This window comes from Mus caroli, chromosome 11 (assembly GCF_900094665.2).
Source record: "Mus caroli chromosome 11, CAROLI_EIJ_v1.1, whole genome shotgun sequence".
Lineage (NCBI taxonomy): Eukaryota > Metazoa > Chordata > Mammalia > Rodentia > Muridae > Mus > Mus caroli.
The window spans coordinates 116,058,209-116,077,661 of NC_034580.1; the positions used below are offsets into that span (position 1 = coordinate 116,058,209).

General features: G+C 50.0%; 1 protein-coding gene across 10 annotated transcripts in view; it reads right to left on the reverse strand.

Annotated features, from left to right (window-relative positions):
• Positions 1-3,061, reverse strand: part of Slc38a10 (solute carrier family 38 member 10) — a 47,313-nt gene extending 44,252 nt beyond the window's left edge. For all 10 annotated transcript variants that reach the window (XM_021175470.2, XM_021175466.2, XM_021175465.2 and 7 more), the window contains exon 1: positions 2,695-3,061. In XM_021175470.2, coding sequence (XP_021031129.1) covers positions 2,695-2,793 — 99 coding nt within the window. In that variant the 5' untranslated portion in view covers positions 2,794-3,061. The remainder of the gene's footprint in view (positions 1-2,694) is intronic.
• Positions 3,062-19,453: the final 16,392 nt, after the last annotated feature.

The following is a 19,453-nucleotide window of genomic DNA, read 5'->3' on the forward strand; positions in this document are numbered from 1 at the left end:
AAACCATTTACAAGTGGGTTTAGCCATAACCCAACAACAACAAAAGAGTTCAATGGCCTTCAGAGGTGACTAGAAAATCAAGTCTAGTCCATTCATGAAAAGAAGTTTATTAATGTTCAACGTCACAACTGCCCCGTGCTGCAGAGAAGGAGGGCCATGAAGACAGCTTTCTGTGTGCTGCCAGGCACAGAATGCTTAAGAAAGACTGCAGCTGGGCCAGGCCACAAGGCAGAAGGCTGAGGGAGGGACAGCTGTTGATCACAGAGCGGCAGAGGTGACTTTTGGGGATAACAAAGTTCTTCCATGTCCTGACCACAGTAGCCATACACTGTATACACACATCAAAACCCAAAGGACCACACCCGGAAAACAGCTACGTTTTGTTATCTATAAACTGTCCCTCGATTACTATGACAATTAAGGCATCAGTAGTTTGCACCAGGCATGACGGTACTCAGGCTTTGATCCTAGAACTAGGAAGACAAAGGCAGGTGCATCTCTGTGGGCTCAAGGCCATCCTGGTCTGGTCTACATAGTGAGTTCCAGGCCAGCCAAGGCTATATAGTGAGAGTGTCTCTAAATAAATAAATAAATAAATAAATAAATAAAAAGACACTAGTAGTTTGAGGATGTGGTTCAGCAGTAGATTGTTTGCCTGGAATTAGAACCTCAGCACTGAAATAAATAAACAAACAAAACAAAATATTAGCTCTACTACACCAGAACAGTGTGTTACCGAAATGGGGAGTTGAGAGGAGGGATATGGGGACCGCCTGTGCTTTCTACTCAGTTAAAGCTAAAACTGCTCAAAATAAGTAAACAAACAAAGCTTATCAAACCACAACATCAAACTCTCACCAGAATGGTCCTGCCAAACACTGCAGAGGATATGATGCACTTGCGCGTCTAACACTTGTGCTGGCAGGCACACACACACACACACACACACACACACACACACACACAGGGCAGGATCTGTGTGTGCCCCAGAGAAACACAGGTCTATCCAGAACATAGCATTATTAACCACAAGTTGATACCCACACACCATGACCCCACCTTCTCCAAGTCAAACCAAGCCACATCCAACCTCTGGCACAGTCGAGCAACAGGTAGTCGTCTTCTGGTGGGTGGCAACAACTGGTAAGTGTGCCAGCATTGTGGAATTCCTCAAGTGTGCAGTAAGGTACATATGTTCCTTTACCTCATGAAAATTCATCAAGTGTGCATTTAAAATATGTGCAGTTTTCCACACACTAAATACAATAAAATGTTTCTCCTTTTTAATTGCCGGAATCACTAAACAAACTATCCTTAAACCCAAAGGTTTGGGTTTTTTTTTTTTAGCTCCCCCTAAACACTAAGATATTGCCCACTCTGCTGGACTCATGGCTCTGCCCCAAGGCTCCTGGAGGAGATAACAATCTAGTGATAGGAACTGACAGGTTTTAGGCACAGTTTGACTGTTTCTAGTCTCCCTTGCACACTGGGTTCCAAGCTCTCCCCAAACAGATCTTCCCTGGGCTCATCATCTCCATTTGCTCTGGCAGAGGCCTAGCACCCGTGCACTGCCAGGTTCCACTAGAGACTGCTCAACCTTGAACCTGAGCCCAAACAGCTAACTTCCCAGTCAGCTACGACAGACCCCAATAAAGGGTCAGTCACACTTCACAGACAGGCAGCAAGGATGACAGAGTTCACTTGGAGATTCGAAACCAGCCAACACTCAAGTCCCAGGATGCAGTTCTGCTGACAGACAGTTTCCATGGACACTGGGACACGTAGGCACTCCAAAGACACCCAAAACCATCCCCCAACAACTCAACACTGGGGTTCACAACACAGATGTCGCCCCTGAGGATCTAGCTCTGTCCTCCTGTCTACATCTATTAACCATATCAAATACCCTACCCGGGAACCCTAGATGCAGTCTCAATCAGGATAGGATGTTGAGGGTCAAAAACTCCTTGATTAAAAAAACTTGTTTTCTATTTTTAGCCTGGGACGTGAACCACAAAACACACGAAGTAGTTGTTAGTCTACTATTAAATTATCAACAACCCATTTTCACTTCCAAATGTCTATCCCGGATTAACCTTCCACCTCATCTCCTGGGGGTCATCAGGTAGGAGGAGTGGTCTCTGCCTTGATATCCCACTGTTTCAATGGAACAGGACAGCAGCACGCGTGGCATGGATGAGCGACAGGGAGCCCCGCCACTCCCTTTGTTACGCGTCATTACCCAATTTGACGTTTCCAACTGCTTCCGCATATCACTGGCAGACACAACAGAGCCACGTAGAAATGACCATCTTTTCATGTGGCATTCAACACAGAAATAACAGCAAACTTTTTTGTATGCCGGCTTTTCCAACTGCGGTGACACATCATACAGATCAGACCAAACGAATGCTTTAAATCGCCTTGAGTAAAGGTGGGTAGCCGAAGCCGAGGACCGGCATGCTTCCGTGCAGTCGGTCGGAGTCAAAAACAGGACCAACAAAACCACTATCAATCCGCTAACGTATCGTTCTCTGTGCCTTTCCGTACAGTGTGAGCAGCCGCTGAGCGCGCAGATCCGGACCGCGACTCGCTTCGGGGACGTTGCTTGGGTCTCTCCCCGACCCGCCGTGCTCACACCCCCTTCCCACCAGACGAGCACTTCAACCCGATGCCCCCGCGCCCTCGACTCACCTGCTTGAAGCAGAAAGGCATGGTGAGCACGCTGACGCCCACGATGCTGTTCACCACGTTCGTGACCAGCCCCCACTTGGAGGTGGTGGCGGCCGTCATTTTGAGGGTCTAGGGGCCAGGACAGAGCGACCCTAGATAACCCTAAACCTGGAGCAGGGGGGCCCTCGGACAGGCGTCGCGAGGTCAGCCTCCAGACCCTGCCAGGCTCCGCAGCAGCCTCACAGCCATGGTTCCAGGTTCCCGCCTCCGCCTCCCGAGAGTGAAGCGGGAACCCGGAAGCGCCGCAGGCAACGATAGCAACACCTCAGCTCCGCTTCGCTGCCTCCGGCACCTAAACTTCCGCCTTCGGAACCTACTCTACCAGGAAGTGACGGTATCAAGGGCGGGATGAGGCGGGACGCCAGCCAACTAGAAGTAGGTGTGTATGCCCGAGGAGGCGTGGCTTGGGTGGGCCCCAAGGCGGAGCTAGGCGTAACTCTAACCAATAAGAAGTATGTGGGGGAGGGACGGCGGGAGGTGGGGCGAGGTCTGAATCAGGGCGGGGCTACAATCCTGGGTTCAGGATTCCAGGCTTAGACTAGTGACTGCTGCCGCTGAAGAAGAGTGACTTGCAGGGTACAACCTTTAGCGGAAGAACAGGAGAGAAAGAGAAGGACTACCTTTCAGGTGAGGAGTGGGCTCTTGAGGGTTAATTTTCAGGTCATTGCGCACAGGAAGGATTTTGGGTCACGATTGGAGGACCTGTCTAGACTGCCAACTTATTGGGACAAAATTAGCACTTAACGTTTTACAGATAAAAATCATCGGGACACCGGGAGGTTCAGAGACTCAGCAAAGTCACAACAGCCTGGAGGAGGGAGCATGGAGATGTGTCTGTTTGATACACTAAGTGGGTGAAAATAGTCTACTGCCCTAGTATGAAAGAAAACCAGAGGAAAGGTAAAAAGGAGAGACTAGGGAAATCTAGGATTTCAAGAGATGGTGGCTTCTGTACTGGAAGGACTAATGAGAATTCTTCCTGGAGTAATGGACATTAGGAGACTAGAAAAGAGAGAACGCTCCAACACCTAAGTGGATTACTGGCACCTGGCAGTGTTCTTTATGGTGGTGTCTGTGGTGAATGAAGGCCTAGGGACCTGAGGTCCAAGAAAGACCCCACAATGATTCCTGGAGGCCAGAGCTGTGCATGCAAGGAGGAACTTCAAGCTGCCTAAAGAGGCTCTCCTAGAAAACAATTTGAGGTCCATGCAAGATCTCAGACAAGGGACAAATTCTTCCAGCATCAGGCAGAGCAGTGTCTAGAGATGAGAGACAGAGACAGACAGAGACAGAGAGGAGAGACAGACAGAGACAGACAGACAGACAGGAAAAGCTAGAAAGAGCAATTAGTGGCATAAGCCGTTAATCCCAGCATTCAGGAGGCAGAGACAAGCAGATCTCTCGAGTTTGAGGACAGCCTGGTCTACATAAGTGAGTTCCAGGACAGCCATGGCTACGTGGAGAAACCCTGTCTCGAACAAAAAAAAAGAGTAATTGAATACAAAGCCAGAATAGGGTTGGAGAGATGGTTCAGTGGTTAAGAGCACTGACTGCTCTTCCAGAGGTCCTGAGTTCAATTCCCAGCAACCACATGGTAAAGGGATCCAATGCCCTCTTCTGGTGTGTCTGAAGACAGCAACTGTGGACTCCCATACATTAAACAAATAAATCTTTAAAAAGAAAAAGCCAAAATACTAAGTGTCTGTACTCGTCGTTTGTAAGTGAAGCCATCGTCCACAATCTATCTGACCTGTTTCTGTGTCTCCATATCCATGTAACTGAGGTTCAGGGCTGCTCAGGGCTGAAGAGATACACTGACTGCTCTTCCAGAGGTCCTGAGTTCAATGTCCAGCAACCACATGGTGTCTCACAACTGTCTGTAATGAGATCGGATGCCCTCTTCTGGTGTGTCTGAAGACAGCTACGGCGTACTTAGAGAAAAAGTAGAAGAAGCGGGTAACTTTTCAGTTCATCATGGGATTGGGAACACAGACATAAACATGGTGATAGAAAGCCATCTTACACTTTGGGAACAGGGCAGGACCTGGGCAGAAGTGGAGCAACAGGTGGGAAAGAGCCTGGAGGTCTAGACACGATCACGAAGCAGGCCACTCTGCCAGTCCCTCTCCACTCTCTCCCAGTGGCTCCATACAGTAGAGACAATTTGATTTAACTACCTGTTGTATTCCGTTTCGTGAGCTAAGCTCTAGGCTTACTAATTCCTTGTGCATGAATAGGGAGAGCGTTTTTGCATCTTTAACTATCCCAGCTTTCTCACGCAACCTTATTTACAAAAGTTCACCATCATCTTGACTATGTGCTATGAGTCATTCGTTCTTACTGCTGACATCCCATAATGCACACATACCCTTTCTTCTGCTCAGGGCACCTGAGTTGTTTCCAGTTATTTTCCACTGAAACGAATGATTCTGGGCTGTGATGTAGCTCAATTGGTAGAGTACCTGCCTAGTATGCAAAAAGTCCTGGGTTCCAGCTGTGTAAACTGGGTGTGGTAGTATATACCTATGGTTCCCAAACTGAGGCAGAAGGATCAGAAGTTCTAGGTCATTCTCAGGTATATAGTGAGTTGAAAGCCAGCCTGGGCCAAAGGAAATGCTGGCTTTAAAAAAAAAAGTTACAACGAACTTTTTTTTTTTTTTTCAAGATTTATTTATTATATGTAAGTACACTGTAGCTGTCTTCAGACACTCCAGAAGAGGGCGCCAGATCTCGTTGCGGATGGTTGTGAGCCACCATGTGGTTGCTGGGATTTGAACTCTGGACCTTCGGAAGAGCAGTCGGGTGCTCTTACCCACTGAGCCATCTCACCAGCCCCATACAACGAACTTTTTAAGATTCATTTTATTTTACGTATATGAGTACACTGTAGCTGTCTTCAGACACCAGAAGAGGACATCGGATGCCATTACAGATAGTTGTGAGCCACCATGTAGTTGCTGGGAATTGAACTCAGGACCTCTGGAAGAGCAATCAGTGCTCTTAACCGCTGAGCCATCTCTCCAGCCCGAACACTAGCTGTTATGCTTGTCTCCGGAATGTGTGGATGTTAGAGTTCATCTGAGGCAAACACCTAGGAGTAGAATTGCAATTGCAAATTCAAGTGTATGCATCTCAAACCTCACTTGGTCTTGGCCACGTGCTCTTCAAAATCACTAGAAGGCTCCAGACATCAAAGGTGGTCAAACTTCTGTTAGGAGTCACATGGTTGCCGCGCACCCCTCCCTCAGTAGTTTGGGACAGAGCACTTGCCTTGCATGCACCAGGTCCTGGGTTTGATCCCAGAGCTGCAATGGTTCAGCATGAAAACGGACTGCCTTTGCAATGGCCTCCTTGGAAGTCATGCGCCTCTCAGACTTTACAGTCTCTGTCACAACTATTCAGATTTGCCATTGTAGCTCAAACACTGCCATGAGCAATATATAAACAAGTGGGTGGGTGTTCCAATAAAACTTTATTTATAAAGACACAAACTTGACCCATTTGATCTAAGGGCTATAGGCTATGGGTACTCTGCTCTATATGGTTCCCAACATCTGTTATCATCAGTTTGGCCAAATTAATGAATCAAACCATATCACTGTGCTTCGAATTTCTTCCTCCTAATCATGAATGAGGTTAATCATCTAATCATATTTTACCATCTATTGTACTTTGGTGAAATGCATTTCTTTTTTCTTTTTAACAATTTGTTCTTTGTAATTTTGAGCTCTCTCCGTGCGCTTGATAACCAACCCCAGGGCCCTCCTTTCGGGTTTGTCAGCTGTCTTCCAACATCACATTAGGTTTCCATTGTGGCTATACCAAACAATCACAAACCCAGCAACTGAGGGGCTGGGGAGATGGTTCTGTGGATGGAGAGCTTGCTTCGGTGGTATGAAGGCCCAAGTTAGGATCCCTAGACCTCCCTGCAATCCCAGCCTTCTGGTGGTAGATAGATCCCCAGAGCAAGACAGCTAGGTAGACGAGCCAGACCGACAAACTGTGGCTCAAGTAAGAGGCTATGATTCACTGTAAAATGGGAAGAGTGATCCTGAAAGCTGCCTGGTATCAACCACTGGCTTCACATACACAGGTGTGCACACCCACACACACACGTGTGTCCACAGCATGTGACTGAATACACACACACACATTCAGCAAATGGATAAAATCAAGGTGTCGGACACATCATTTTCTCAGAGGATCAGGGACTGTCTTAGTTAAGGTTTTACTGCTGTGAACAGACCATGACTAAGGCAACTCTTATAAGAACAACATTTAACTGGGGCTGGCTTAGAGGTTCAGAGGTTCAGTCCATTATTACCAACGTGGGAACATGGCAGCATCCAGGCAGGCATGGTGCAGAAGGAGCTGAGAGTTCCACATCTTCATCTGAAGGCTGTTAGCAGAATCCTGGCTTCTAGTCATCTAGGATGAGGGTCTTAAAGCCCATACCCACAGTGACACACCTACTCCAACAGGGCCACACCTTCTAACAGTGCCATTCCCTGGGCCTAGCATGTACAAATCATCACAGGGGAGTCTGGTTACTGCTCTTCTGACTGTTGGCAGAGCTTGGTTCCTTAGGGTTCCCAGGTCCATTTTCTTCCTGGTTCAGGTATTCCCTACCTCCATCTTCCAAGTTACCAACAAAGGGAAAGAGACAATGAAGACTTTTACGTGGCATCGTTGGCAGGCCTGGGGACAGTTCTTTGATTTCAGGGCCCCTTGCAATCACTCATCAGCTAAATAAGAGAATCTGCCTCCAGGACCGACCACCTCAAATGCACACATCCAGGCTCTGTGGGCCTGTTCTCCCAGGTTCTGGCAACTAAAGGGTGCATGTTTTCCAGAGGCTCTTTGTCTGCGATCACAATTTCTGCGATTTCTTCATATGATTTGGGTTGTGTCCTTTTCAGAGAGGGTTACTGTGTTTTATTGACCTGCTCCTTGTCCACGGGACCCAGCCCAAGTTCCCTACCATCTAGTCTGTAAGGGGCCGCCATCTTTACCTCCTCTCTCTGTGTATTGTTGTCCCTCCAGATTCACACACTGAAGTCTTGGTTGGTTACCTCAGAACACGACCTTCTTTGGAACTTGGTTCTTTGAAGATGTCACTCATTAGCACGAGGCCACAAGGTCATTCTGAATTAAGGTGTTCTCTACCTGCCGTGGACTGGTGTCATTAAAACAAGAGGCAAGCATGAGGAGTGGAGCTCAATCCCCAGCACCATTGGGAAAAAGCTACTGGCATAGGGAGGCACGTGCTTCCAACCCCAGCAGTGAAGAGGCAGAGAGACAAAGAAGCCTGGGACTTGCTGGCCAGACAGCCTGGCAGAATCAGTGAGCCGCATATTCAGTGAGAGGCCCTATCTCAAAAAGCAAGGTGGAGAAATGGCTCAGGGATTAAGAGTTCTGGCCACTCTTCCAGAGGACCCAGGTTCAATTCCCAATACCCACTTGACAGCTAACAACCAACTGTAACAGTAGTTCTAAGGGATCCAACACCCTCTGGCCTTTGTAGGCACTGCAAACACTGTGCACAGACATATGCAGGCGAAATACCCAAAAACATAAAGTGTAAATTACTTCATTTTTTTTAAAAGGTGGATGGCTCCTGTGGAATGACAATTAAAGATTTATTTATTTTATGTATATGAGTATGAGTACACTGTAGTTGTCTTCAGGCACACACCAGAAGATGGCATCGGATCCCATTACAGATGGTGGTGACCTACCATGTGGTTGCTGGGAATTGAACTCAGGACCTCTGGAAGAACAGTCCGTGCTCTTTACCACTGAACCATCTCTCCAACCTGAGGAACGACACTTAAAGTTGACCTCTGATCTCCACACATGTATGCCCACACACGCACACCCACATGCACTAAAATTAATTAATAAAATAAATAAATAATAAAATGGAGCTGGGTAAATGTCTTAGCAGGTAAGAGTGTTTGTTACCTAAAATGAGGACTCAAGATCAAATCCCCAGTATACATAAAAAGCCGAACACAGCTACACATGCCTTCGTCTTGGGTGCCAACCCACATGACTGCACATGTGCCTTACAACCTCTGCACCTGTCACAGCATTCCTGGGTCCTGTTAAGTCACCTGACCACCATGGTCATCCCTCCTTCCCCTTCATAGATTTCCTGTGCATTTACCCCCTCCCAACTTGGCTTCATCCTCAACTATCAAAGCCTTAACCTCAAAGCCAGTTGACAGAGGAGCCAAGTTCACAGCAGCCACACAATCTTCCAGAGAGACCCATGCAGAGCAAGAGGCAGGCACTTGCAGGAAAAGAGCCAAGCATGAGGCCTGGGGCCTCAAAGACTGGGAGAGACCAGACCTTCCTGCCAGATTCTGAGGAGGATGTTGTCTTTGGACCACGGCTTCTCAGAAAGGAATGAGCCCACCAGTCCGGGCTCCTTCACTGAGCAGCACAAGAACACAAGATGATCCCCTCATAGAAAAAGCCACACAGTGGTGGTGCACACCTTTAACTCCAGGACTCCGGAGGCAGATGCACCTAGATTTCTGTGAGTTCCAGGTCAGCCTGGTCGACAAAGCAAGTTCCAGAAAACCAGGGCTACACAGAGAAACCCTGTCTTAAAAAAACCACGAAGAGGAGGAGGAAGGGGAGGGGGAGGGGGAGGAGGAAGAAGAAGAGGGAGAGGAAGAAAAGGAGGAGAAAGAGGAAGAAAAAGGGGAGGAGGGAGGAAGGAAAAGAAGGAAGGGAGGGAGGGAGGGAGGGAGGAAGGAAGGAAGGAAGGAAGGAAGGAAGGAAGGAAGGAAGGAAGGAAAGGGTCTTCTCAGGAGGAGAAAGACAGATGTCTGCAGGGAACCCAGTGAATGTGCCACTGACTAGAGGGAAGAGCATGAGGGCAGCCAGGCAGGACAGGTATGTTCTTATGACCAGGACCTAACCCAGTCAACCAGAAAGGCGGGGTGGTTTTTGTGAAGACTTCTCAGCTATCTCTCCTCCTCTCTGTTGCCTGGAGAGCAGGGGAAATGTTTCAAGTTCTCACAGCCTTTGTGAAATCATCTGTGACTTCACTGCCAATCAGGAACTCATGGCTAGTTCATCCTCAGAATCCATGACCACTTCCTGTGACACTGCCTCTCGGTCTGGGTTATCATTGCTATCATGTACACTTGATCTTAGATAACTCCACAAAGGACCATCCATGTACTGTGGGTCATGTGAGAGGCTCTCAGGGAGCAAGGAAGCTTCAGGGGGTGGAGCCTAACTAACGTAAGGAAGTTAGGTCATTGTGGGTGTGCCCCCAAAAGGGAAGAGCCCTTTGTCTCACCTCTTATCTCCTTGCTTCACCATGTGAGGCTGAGTAGGTTGCCTCTACCAGGACGCCACCCCCACCATGATTAACTTTACCCCTTAGGGCCAAAGCAACCAAGCAAAGTGGCCATGGACTGACCCTTTGATGCCAGGAGCCAAAGATAACTCTCCTTCTAGGTTGATAACTCGCATGTGCTGCAGGGCAGTGAGACACTGGTCAGCCCAGACCCCTCTCCAGGGACGCTTCTCTACAGTGTGGTCCTCGCCTCACTGGGTGGTCCTCTCTGCTCGCCACACAGAAGCCAGCATTATTTCCATCCATGCTGTCCGCTCACTAGGACCCTGCAGAGTGCACAGCCCACCGGTGCCAAGCTGTCCCCAGCATCCTCCCTCCCTTAGCCCACCTCCACCTCAGTTGTGCTGGTGGGTCCTTCCTGAGGCTTAGGGAGGTGCTGGAGACCACATAGGCCACTGTGATCCCAAAGTTCCCGTCCCTGTAGCAATCAAGACCTGTGAGCAGAGCAGATTTCCCATAACTTCTGGCTGCTGCCGTGTGGAGTCTCGCACTGTGTCCCGTGCCTTAGGAAAGAGAGTACAGACTGAACACACCTTCAACCACTCAGCCCCTCATCCCGCTGGCCTAGAGCAAAGCCTCGATAAAGGCCTTAGGTACTGCTTTGTAGGTCTCCACGAGAAGTGGGAACTGGGCCCTTATACCCTCTCCTCTCATGGTCTTAAGGTGCAAGCCCTTGCCAGTCTCAGAGAGAGGGAGGTCACAGGGACACCTTGTCCCAGCAGATGCAGGAATTTTTCTAAGTGAAGCCTGAGCTTGAGTGGTCCACCCCCACCTCTGCCCAGAAGCCTGACAGTGTGACCTTTGCAAATGTCCCCAGCTCAGACAAAGGCTGCAGATTATAATCTTGGCCACCAGGAAGAAATGTCCCCTGAACCTTCCATTATTAGTCTGTAATTACTGGAAGCCATGGAGAATCCGACAAGGTGGAAAACCTGCTTTCATCTACATTTTTTTTTTCTCCTTTTCTTACAACTCCAGATGAGAGAAAGAGGAGGGCTTGGTCTCAGTGTAGCAAGCCTTTCTGTCTGCTCCTCCTACATAGCAATACAGTATTGCTGCCCCAGAGACCCTTGCGAACTTCTCCTGAGCAGGGGTGCCATCGCAGCCTCCCTCCCCGGAAATCCATATGCCATGTATCTTGTTTAGACAAAAGGCAGAGCCTCAGAGACTGAGGGACAGAGGGGACAGAGTATAAGCACACCCTCCTCCTGACACCCTCAGCAAGGGACAGGCCTGGCCCAGAAACACCGCCTCCAGCACAGGCTTCAGTCTTCCCATACTAGGACCGCAAGCTGGGGACAGCTGGGCCACCTTAGCTCAGCCTAGGACCTTGTGGAGTTACCAGGCCTGAGGTCCAGCCAGCCTGCACTCAGCTCTCCACACACCGACCCCAGGGACCCTGCGACCCAGGAATGCCAGGCCATCGAAAAACTCAGAACTGAGATGTCCTACTCTTCAAACTGCAACACAGATGACTTGGGATAAAAGAGCAGAGGGACCACATTGGATCCACTCACCGCCATCCCCTGGAGTGCCAGGAGAGGGAGCCCCCAAGGGCTCTGGCCATGCATGGAAGCAGGGATGCTGCATTGTAGAAGAGACCAGGGGCAGATGACCAGTATCCTCTGTGCCTTGCCCAGGGATGGAATACCAATGACCAAAGCCTTTAATACCTTGCTCAGGGGTGGGATACCAATGACCAGTGTCCCCAATGCCTTTCTCAGGGATGGGGAAACAATGCCCTCCATGCCTTGCTCAGGGCTTCCAGAAGTGTGGGCAGGCAGGGCCTGGGTCCTTCCTTCTCCCCCACCCCACCCCCAAGGCACCTAGGATGCAACCTAAGGGCTTTGCATGTGCTAGACACCTACTTTTACACTGAGATATATTCCAGACCTCAAGAGACCCACTGTACTCAGTTTTGGCTTGTCCCATCAACAGACCAAAGAGCAGAGGGTTCTCCTGTCTCCTACAAAAGTGTGACCCAGTCAGGACTCATCTAGAAAACATGAGTCCTATAGCTCCAGGGAAGAGACGACCTCCTGGTACAGGGTAACTGGACCCCAGATGAGTCCCACCCTATGAGGGATTCCTGAATGCTTGCTGGATCCCCTGTGGTACCAACCCCCAGGCCTCTTCCAGGTGTTCCTTCTCTGTTAGGCTGAGACACTGGGGTACAAGGATCAAGCAGACACAGCTGAGAGTCCTGGGGCACAGTTGGGCTGTATCCAGGTTCCCATGCAGCAGCTGCAACCCTGAGCTCCCTGCACCTCCCCAGTGCTCCTGCTGTACCGTGGCCCCGGGGAGGCTATGCTGGAATGCAGCAGGCCCAGGCCCAGCTCCCCAGCCTCCCCAGCTGTGACAAGGACCATGCAGATAGAGCTGGGGTGAAAATCCCTACAGGAAAGCAGTGATAGAGGCCACAGCACACAGGGCTCCAATAGGCTTACATTGAGGACAGGGCTGGCGAGGGCGAGGGCAGGTGACCTGCATGGAGGCAGAGCCTGGGCAGGGAGAGAAGGCTTGGCCAGGGTGATCAGTGGGAAGGGGGCTTAGGAGAGGCCATGTCTAAGCCAGGAGGGTATTTATGCCAGGCCTGGCCTAACTCCTGTTCCATCTGTACCTGTCTAGTAGACATGGAAAGTCTACCAGCCAGCAAAGGCCTGGGTCATACCTGGGTCCTAGCTGCAGGAGAATGACCCCAGTATCTTAGCTTGCTTGTTTGCTGGTCACCAGAGACTCCATAGCAACAGGGATTCTCTCACAGCCAAGGATTATAGTGGTCCCTGACAGTCTCCAAGGCAGAACCCATTGTCCCACAGTGTGGTCTCCAGACAGTAGGTTTTACTTACATTCTCAACGTTGAGGGGAGCCCTGCAGGGCAGGGAACTAACCTTCCTTTCCGATATGCCCCCTCACCCCAGGGTTATAATACATTTGACTGGAGAGCAGGGATTTGGTGGGTCATGGACCCCTGAGCATAGGGGTCCCCAGGAGAACTCCAGGCCCCAGGGAGATGTGCTAGGGGTGGCACCTCACCTACCCAGGAATGATAGTGCCAAATTGGGTATTGTATTCAAGCCTATAATTCTAGCAGCACTAGGGAAGTGGAGGCAGGGGAATTAAAAGTCAAGGCCAGGGGCTGGAGAGATGGCTCACCGGTTAAGAGCACTGACTGCTCTTCCAGAGGTCCTGAGTTCTATCCCCAGCAACCACATGGGTGGCTCACAACCATCTGTAATGAGATCCAATGCACTTATCTGGTGTGTGTCTGAAGACAGCTACAGTGTACTTACATACATACATAATAAATAAATAAATCTTTAAAAAAAAATCAAGGCCAGCTTTGACCACATGAGACTCTTTTATTTTGTTTCTTTTCTTTTCTTCCTTCCTTCCTTCCTTCTTTCCTTCCTTCCTTCCTTCTTTCCTTTCTTCCTTCTTAGTTTTTGGGTTTTGTTTTGTTTTGTTTCGAGATCGGGTCTCACAACATAGCTTTGGCTATCCTAGGTTCATTGTGTCCACCAGACTGACCTCGAATTCACAAAGACCTGCCTGCCTCTGCCTCTGCCCCTCTGCCTCCCCGGTGCTGGGATTAAAGGGGTGTACCACTACACCTGTTTTGGTTTATTATTTATTTGTTTGTGTTTTCTTAATTAGTATGATCCCAGTCAGCACCCCAGTATGTGACAAGCCACGGGAGCTGCTAGGGGAGAAACAAGAGCTTTTCCCCACGTTCTAGAATTCTTGAGAAAAATTAGGGCTCCAATTGGCAGAGGGGGGCTGAGCAAGGGCTTCACATAGCCAGGCTGTTTTCCCTCCCGGTATCTACCTAGTAGCTTTCTAAGTATGTTCTGTGCCACTTCATAAGAAATCAGATCCAGACTGGAAAGATGGCTCAGTAGTTAAGCAAGAGCACTCACTGCTCTTGCTGAGGGCTGGATTTCAGCCAGAACCCATAACTGGCTGTTGACGCTACTTGCAAGAGCTATGCTGCCCTCTTCTGGCTGTCATGGGTCACTGCATGCATGTGGTACACATACTACACTTAAACACATTTCAACTGTATGTATGTATGTATGTATGTATGTATGTATGTATGTGTTTAAAGAAATCAAAGGAGCCGTGCAATTGTGGCTCACACCTTTAATCCCAGCACGTGAGAGGTAGAGGCAGGCAGATTTCTGAGGCCAGGTTGATCTACAAAGCAAGTACAGAGAGAAACCCTGTCTCCAAAAGCCAAAAGAAATAAAAGAAACCAGAGCTTCCAACCAAGGAGTGCCTTTTTTCTCAGGAATATCTGGGAAAGAAGTGACTGAAGGCCTCTGCAGGTTACAGAGGGAGGTGTGCAAGGGTCCACCCATCCCACAAGGCAGGGGCCGGGTATAGCAGAAGAACACAGGAACTCTGAGTTCAAGCCTGAGAAACACCTTGTACCATTTCTTTCATCAATACTCCTAGGAAGACCAGGCTGGAGGGCACTCCTAGGCCCTGTACTGCCAGGTACTACCAATAAAAAAAAACACCCCCTGGCAAAAACATACTTCAAAGTAGAATGCAGTAGTATAATATGTCTATAACCCCAGCATTTAGGAGGCAGAGACAAGAGGGTCCGGGAAAGTTCAAGGCCAGGCTGGGTTACAGAGCAAAACCCTGACTGAAAAAAAATGTTTTAAGAAAAGAAAAGAAAAAAAAAAAAACACGCCCCAAGGGTCACCGTGGACACTTACCACATTCCCATCTCAGAGGTGACCTCTGCACGTGGCAGTCAGTGCTTGTCCCTGGAAGGAGCCAGGGCAGGAATTCCCTCTGGATAAGAGCCCTCAGTCTTCCACAGGGTGGGGCAGGACTGAGAGTTTGTGAACAAAGACCAGGTGAGGTCATAAATCAGCTGCCCTATCACATTTCCTGCCCTGAAAGCCCCTGTAAAACACAGGAGAAAATTGACCTGTCAGGGGGATAGATGGGGCAGCGTCAGCCCTACCTCCAGGGCGGCTGCCCGTCACCCTGGGGTCCCACCTGCCCTGTGTGCCCTCACGCTGAGCAGACTGTAACTGCCCAGCAGCAGTGTGGAGAAAAGGCACAGTCTACGCAGCCTGGGGGCTTGGCTCACCCCTCACCCCTCCACCCACCCCAGGCAGACAGGCCCAGCTGCTGAGCCTGTAAGCTATAAACCGGATGGAGACCAGGCTCGGTGTCAGGAGACAGCTCGAGTGCCTTTTAAAAATTGTAATCTCTTTTTATTTCCCCCACTCTCCCCTCCCTCCTCCCTCCAGACCATAACCTCCAGTCACTCCTCCCCTCTTCCTGTGCCGCTGGAGGTGACCTTGGCGCCCAGACCTTAGTGTGAGGCCGCTAGAGCCAGCAAGGACGCCCTTCTCACCTTGAATATCCGTGTCAGGAGCACGGTGTGGGAGAAGGAGGCAGGCTGTGGTGTGGCAAGAAACTGCCCTCTCCAAGGTGACCCACCACCTGCAGCTGCCCAGCACAAGAGTCTAGAAACCGAGGCTGGAGCCCTTGAGGCTTGAGGTAAATGACAGCGCCCTTCTGCAACCCACTCCTCTGGATAATGGAGGCTGACACCACCGGACTCCAGGAGCTCAGCAGAGCTGTGCCTGACCTCTTGCAACTTGCTTCCAGTGAAACCCAGCTGTATGCCGTCAGCCCATTTTATGGTAGAGAAAAAACAGCCAGACAGCTCTGGAAGTTGCCCCACGGTTAGCTAGTGGACAGTTAGGCTGGATTAAGATCTTGTCTGTCTGTCTGTTCCTCAGGAACTCTGGGATCTCAGTGCTCCAAGCTATGATGTCCAGATGATCCCTCAGGCCCCTGGGCCACAGCCACAGTGTCCCCAAGACCTGAGGATTATCACTTCTCACACTCTAGGGGGACAGGTAAGCTTGTCTATGGTGACAAAGCCAAGAGCAGGGGACAGAGGAACCTTCACCTAGCAGCACAGGGCTTCCCTCATGACCCGGGATTAGGCAGAAGATGCTATGTGGGGACTAGTCTGAGAAAGATGCAGGTTTCCATCCCCCAGGCTCTGGAGGCCAGTTTAACAGGGGAGGGGAGATCCTGGGAGCTCAAGGCTTCCACGCAGGTCTGGGTGGCCAAAGCAACAGAACATGGAGGTCATGTGTCTAGGGAAAGGGTTAGACAGAGGTGACGATCTAGCAATAGAGGATTGGAACCAGGACAGAGCCAAGAGTGGAAGTCAGCGAACCTGTCGGCCCATGCCAGCCCAATTGCCCTCCCAGACACAGAATTCACTACATAAACCCAGTTAGGGCTCCCAGCCCTGCAGGGGTACAGTCATTCTCCTGGAATCCAGAAGACAGCTTCCCAGGCTTCCTTTCATCCTGTCTCCTGAACCCTGCATGTCTGATATGGAGAGCTCTGGGGCCTAGGGCCTAAGTATAGGGTATTGAAGGTTATCTTCTAGTCTTCTGGGAGAATAATACCAGAGATTGTACAACCTCCATCCAGGGAGCTGAGGTGTGTTCCTCTCAAGGCTCAGCTGGACCAGAGTTCCCATCAGCTTTGAACCTAGACTCTCTGCAGGTGCTTTCTGAGGACCAAGCACACTACTGCTCACTCCCATGTCCCTCAGCCAAGAGTAAGCAGGCACCTCCAAACACGGGCTTCCACAGCAACTGCTCTGAGGTCTGAGCGGCCAGCACAGCCACAGGTTCCCAGCTTCCCCAGGCTGAGGTCTTCGGATCCTAGAACAGCCCAAATCTCCTAGCTTCCCAGCCTCTTTCCCCCCCCCCCCCCATCTTCCTGGGCCTTTCAAGCCCTCTCTCCTGACCCAGCCCCTCCTGTGGTACCTATTCTCTTCCCTCAGAACCCTTCCCCAGGGCTACCTCAGCCACACACTACCTGAAGTCAGGGCTACTTCAAGCAGCTTAGTTGTCTCTACATCCCAGCCAGTGGCTGTGCCTTATCAAAATAAAAATGCATGTACACAAGTGCACACATACACACACACATGCACATACATGCATGCACCACCACCACCCCATTGACTTCTGGCCTTAGGCTCTCAAATATAGGCTGAGGGTTTGTGGGGACTTACCCTGCAGCTACATGTGCCCAGTGAGAACAGAGCATTTGTGGAGGCCCTGAACTAGGAAGCCCATGTGTTTATCCCAGGAGACGGTTCCTTGGGGTACAGAGGAGAAGGAAGACCTTTGCTTATCTTCCTTCCCTGTTTCTGTTCTTGCCTCTGGACAATGGAACCGCACAGGACTAGTCTGTTTGCCCCACTCTGATCAGACCCTCTCTTTCAGGTAATGTGTGGGTCTTCTTGCTGCCTTCCTGGAAGAGAACCAAAGGCAGATGTGGGTAGATTTTTCTCCCTCTCCTGTGTAATTTAACCTTTTAGCCTTCCAGCACCTTCACAAGCCCTGAGCTCTTAAGGAAGCCTGGCTTGTGCCACAGGGTCACCCTAACTCATTACCCAAGCCTTGTTTCCCTTGTTTATCTCCTTGAGCTAGGCATACTGGTCTCTGCCCTTCTATCTGTCTAGCTTCACCCCCTTTTCTACCACTTCATTCTATCCCCCCCCTCCCCTTCTTTTCCTCAGCTGCATCTGAACTCCAGGATGTTAAGCACTGGGTCCCCCGCGGTGCAGGAGTAGACTTATGTAGGGCAGCTTTGGCTCATGGGGCCACCTGACACGGAAAGCAGGTTTCAGCCACCAGGCCTGAGGCCAGCATGCTATAAGAAATGGTATCCACGGGCAGACACTGGGATTTGGGGCCTGCCCAGCCCATCCAAGAAAACCCAAGGGTGACTGTACTTGAACAAACAAGTCAGGCCAAGGTCACTTGGGACTTTCTATGTTCCAGGGTGTCCTTGGTCTGCCCAGGACTATAAATCCAAACAGACATGGTACATAGCCCTACTTGGGTCCAAATTTTGTTGTGTGTGTGTCTTTCTCTTTTCAAATTTAAGTTTTTTTTTTTTTTCCATGTCTCAAATTTTTTAAGCTTTCTAACTGATAGAGCAAAAGAAAACTCAGGAAGCCCGCAAGGTTAGGGGCTCATGTGGGCTGGTGTTTCAGGTTAGGGGCTGGAGGGGGGCCCTTCAATGCAGGGGAAGGTCAGGAGGCCATTGTGACTTGCAGCCTCTGCTTCGGGCACTAGAGAAAGACCTAGGTGACTCTCTTCCCTTCAGTTTCTTCTGGATTGAAGGTTTGCGCCTGCAGCTAACACTTCCCCTCAGCCCCTGCCTACACCTGACTCTTGTTCCTCAGTGGGGCTGGACAGGGCTGCTGGAGCTCTCTCTTCCCAGACACACAGCTCTCTCCCACAAAATAGTTTAATGCAACTTAATGGCTTGAAGTTGATGTAAAAATTACAGGCACACGGCTGGGGTGGGGTGGGGGCCTCGTAAGAAATCCTTTAGAAAATATAATTGAGTTAATGGAGCCATAACTGCGGCTCATTTTGGGGGTAATTGGCCCGCTTTTTGTCACCCCGTCCATTTACATACTCCTGTTTTCTTTTTGCGATTGATTTTTTTCTTTATAAAGTGGGCCACTTTACTGCAATTTTTACAGCCCCAGTGATGAATAAAACCTCATCTTCCCGCTCATTAAGACACTGGAATTAGCCGGGCCCAGGGCCCCACCAGGCAATTTGCTTAACAATCCCAAGGCCGCAGCAGCAGGCGGGGCCAAGCTCCGGAAGGTGGGTCCTGGACCCTGATCCACCTCCCAAGGAAGGAAAGGAGGACAGAAATCTGCCTCTAACTACCCAACCTTGAACTTAACACATCCTCTCTCTCCTCCCGCCTTCCTCTCCTGCTGAAGGCTTCTTCGGCCTTGGACTCTCCTCCCTACAGCCGGCCTCCTAAGGCTGTCACTCAGAGGCCCCACCCACCCGCCCCTGACTGCAGATCAGGGTCACGCTTTCTAGAAAATACTATTATTTTTAATTATATATATACATATATATAAATCTATATACACACAGAGTGAGTGAGTCTGTTAGCACAATGGGACATAAAACGGAAACGGAGCTCTGGGAAGGGTGGGTGCTCCAGCACCTAGCCATTCTCTCCGCAAATGCAGGAATAGTAGGCACCCTTAAACGGGTCAGACCCAACTCACCTGCCACTGGCAACCTGCTGTTTGATTTTGACTTTACTCTCTTCTTCCGGCCCTATGACCAAACCCAGGGCATCCTGGGTGCTAGGTTACCACCGAGCTCTGCCCTGCTCTCTCTTTACCTTCCGTTTCCAGACATGGTCTCTCAAAATTACCCAAACTGAGCTTGAACTCCTCCCTGTAGCTGAGGCAGGCCTTGAGTTTTGATCCTTCGGTTTCAGTCCCCCCCCCCC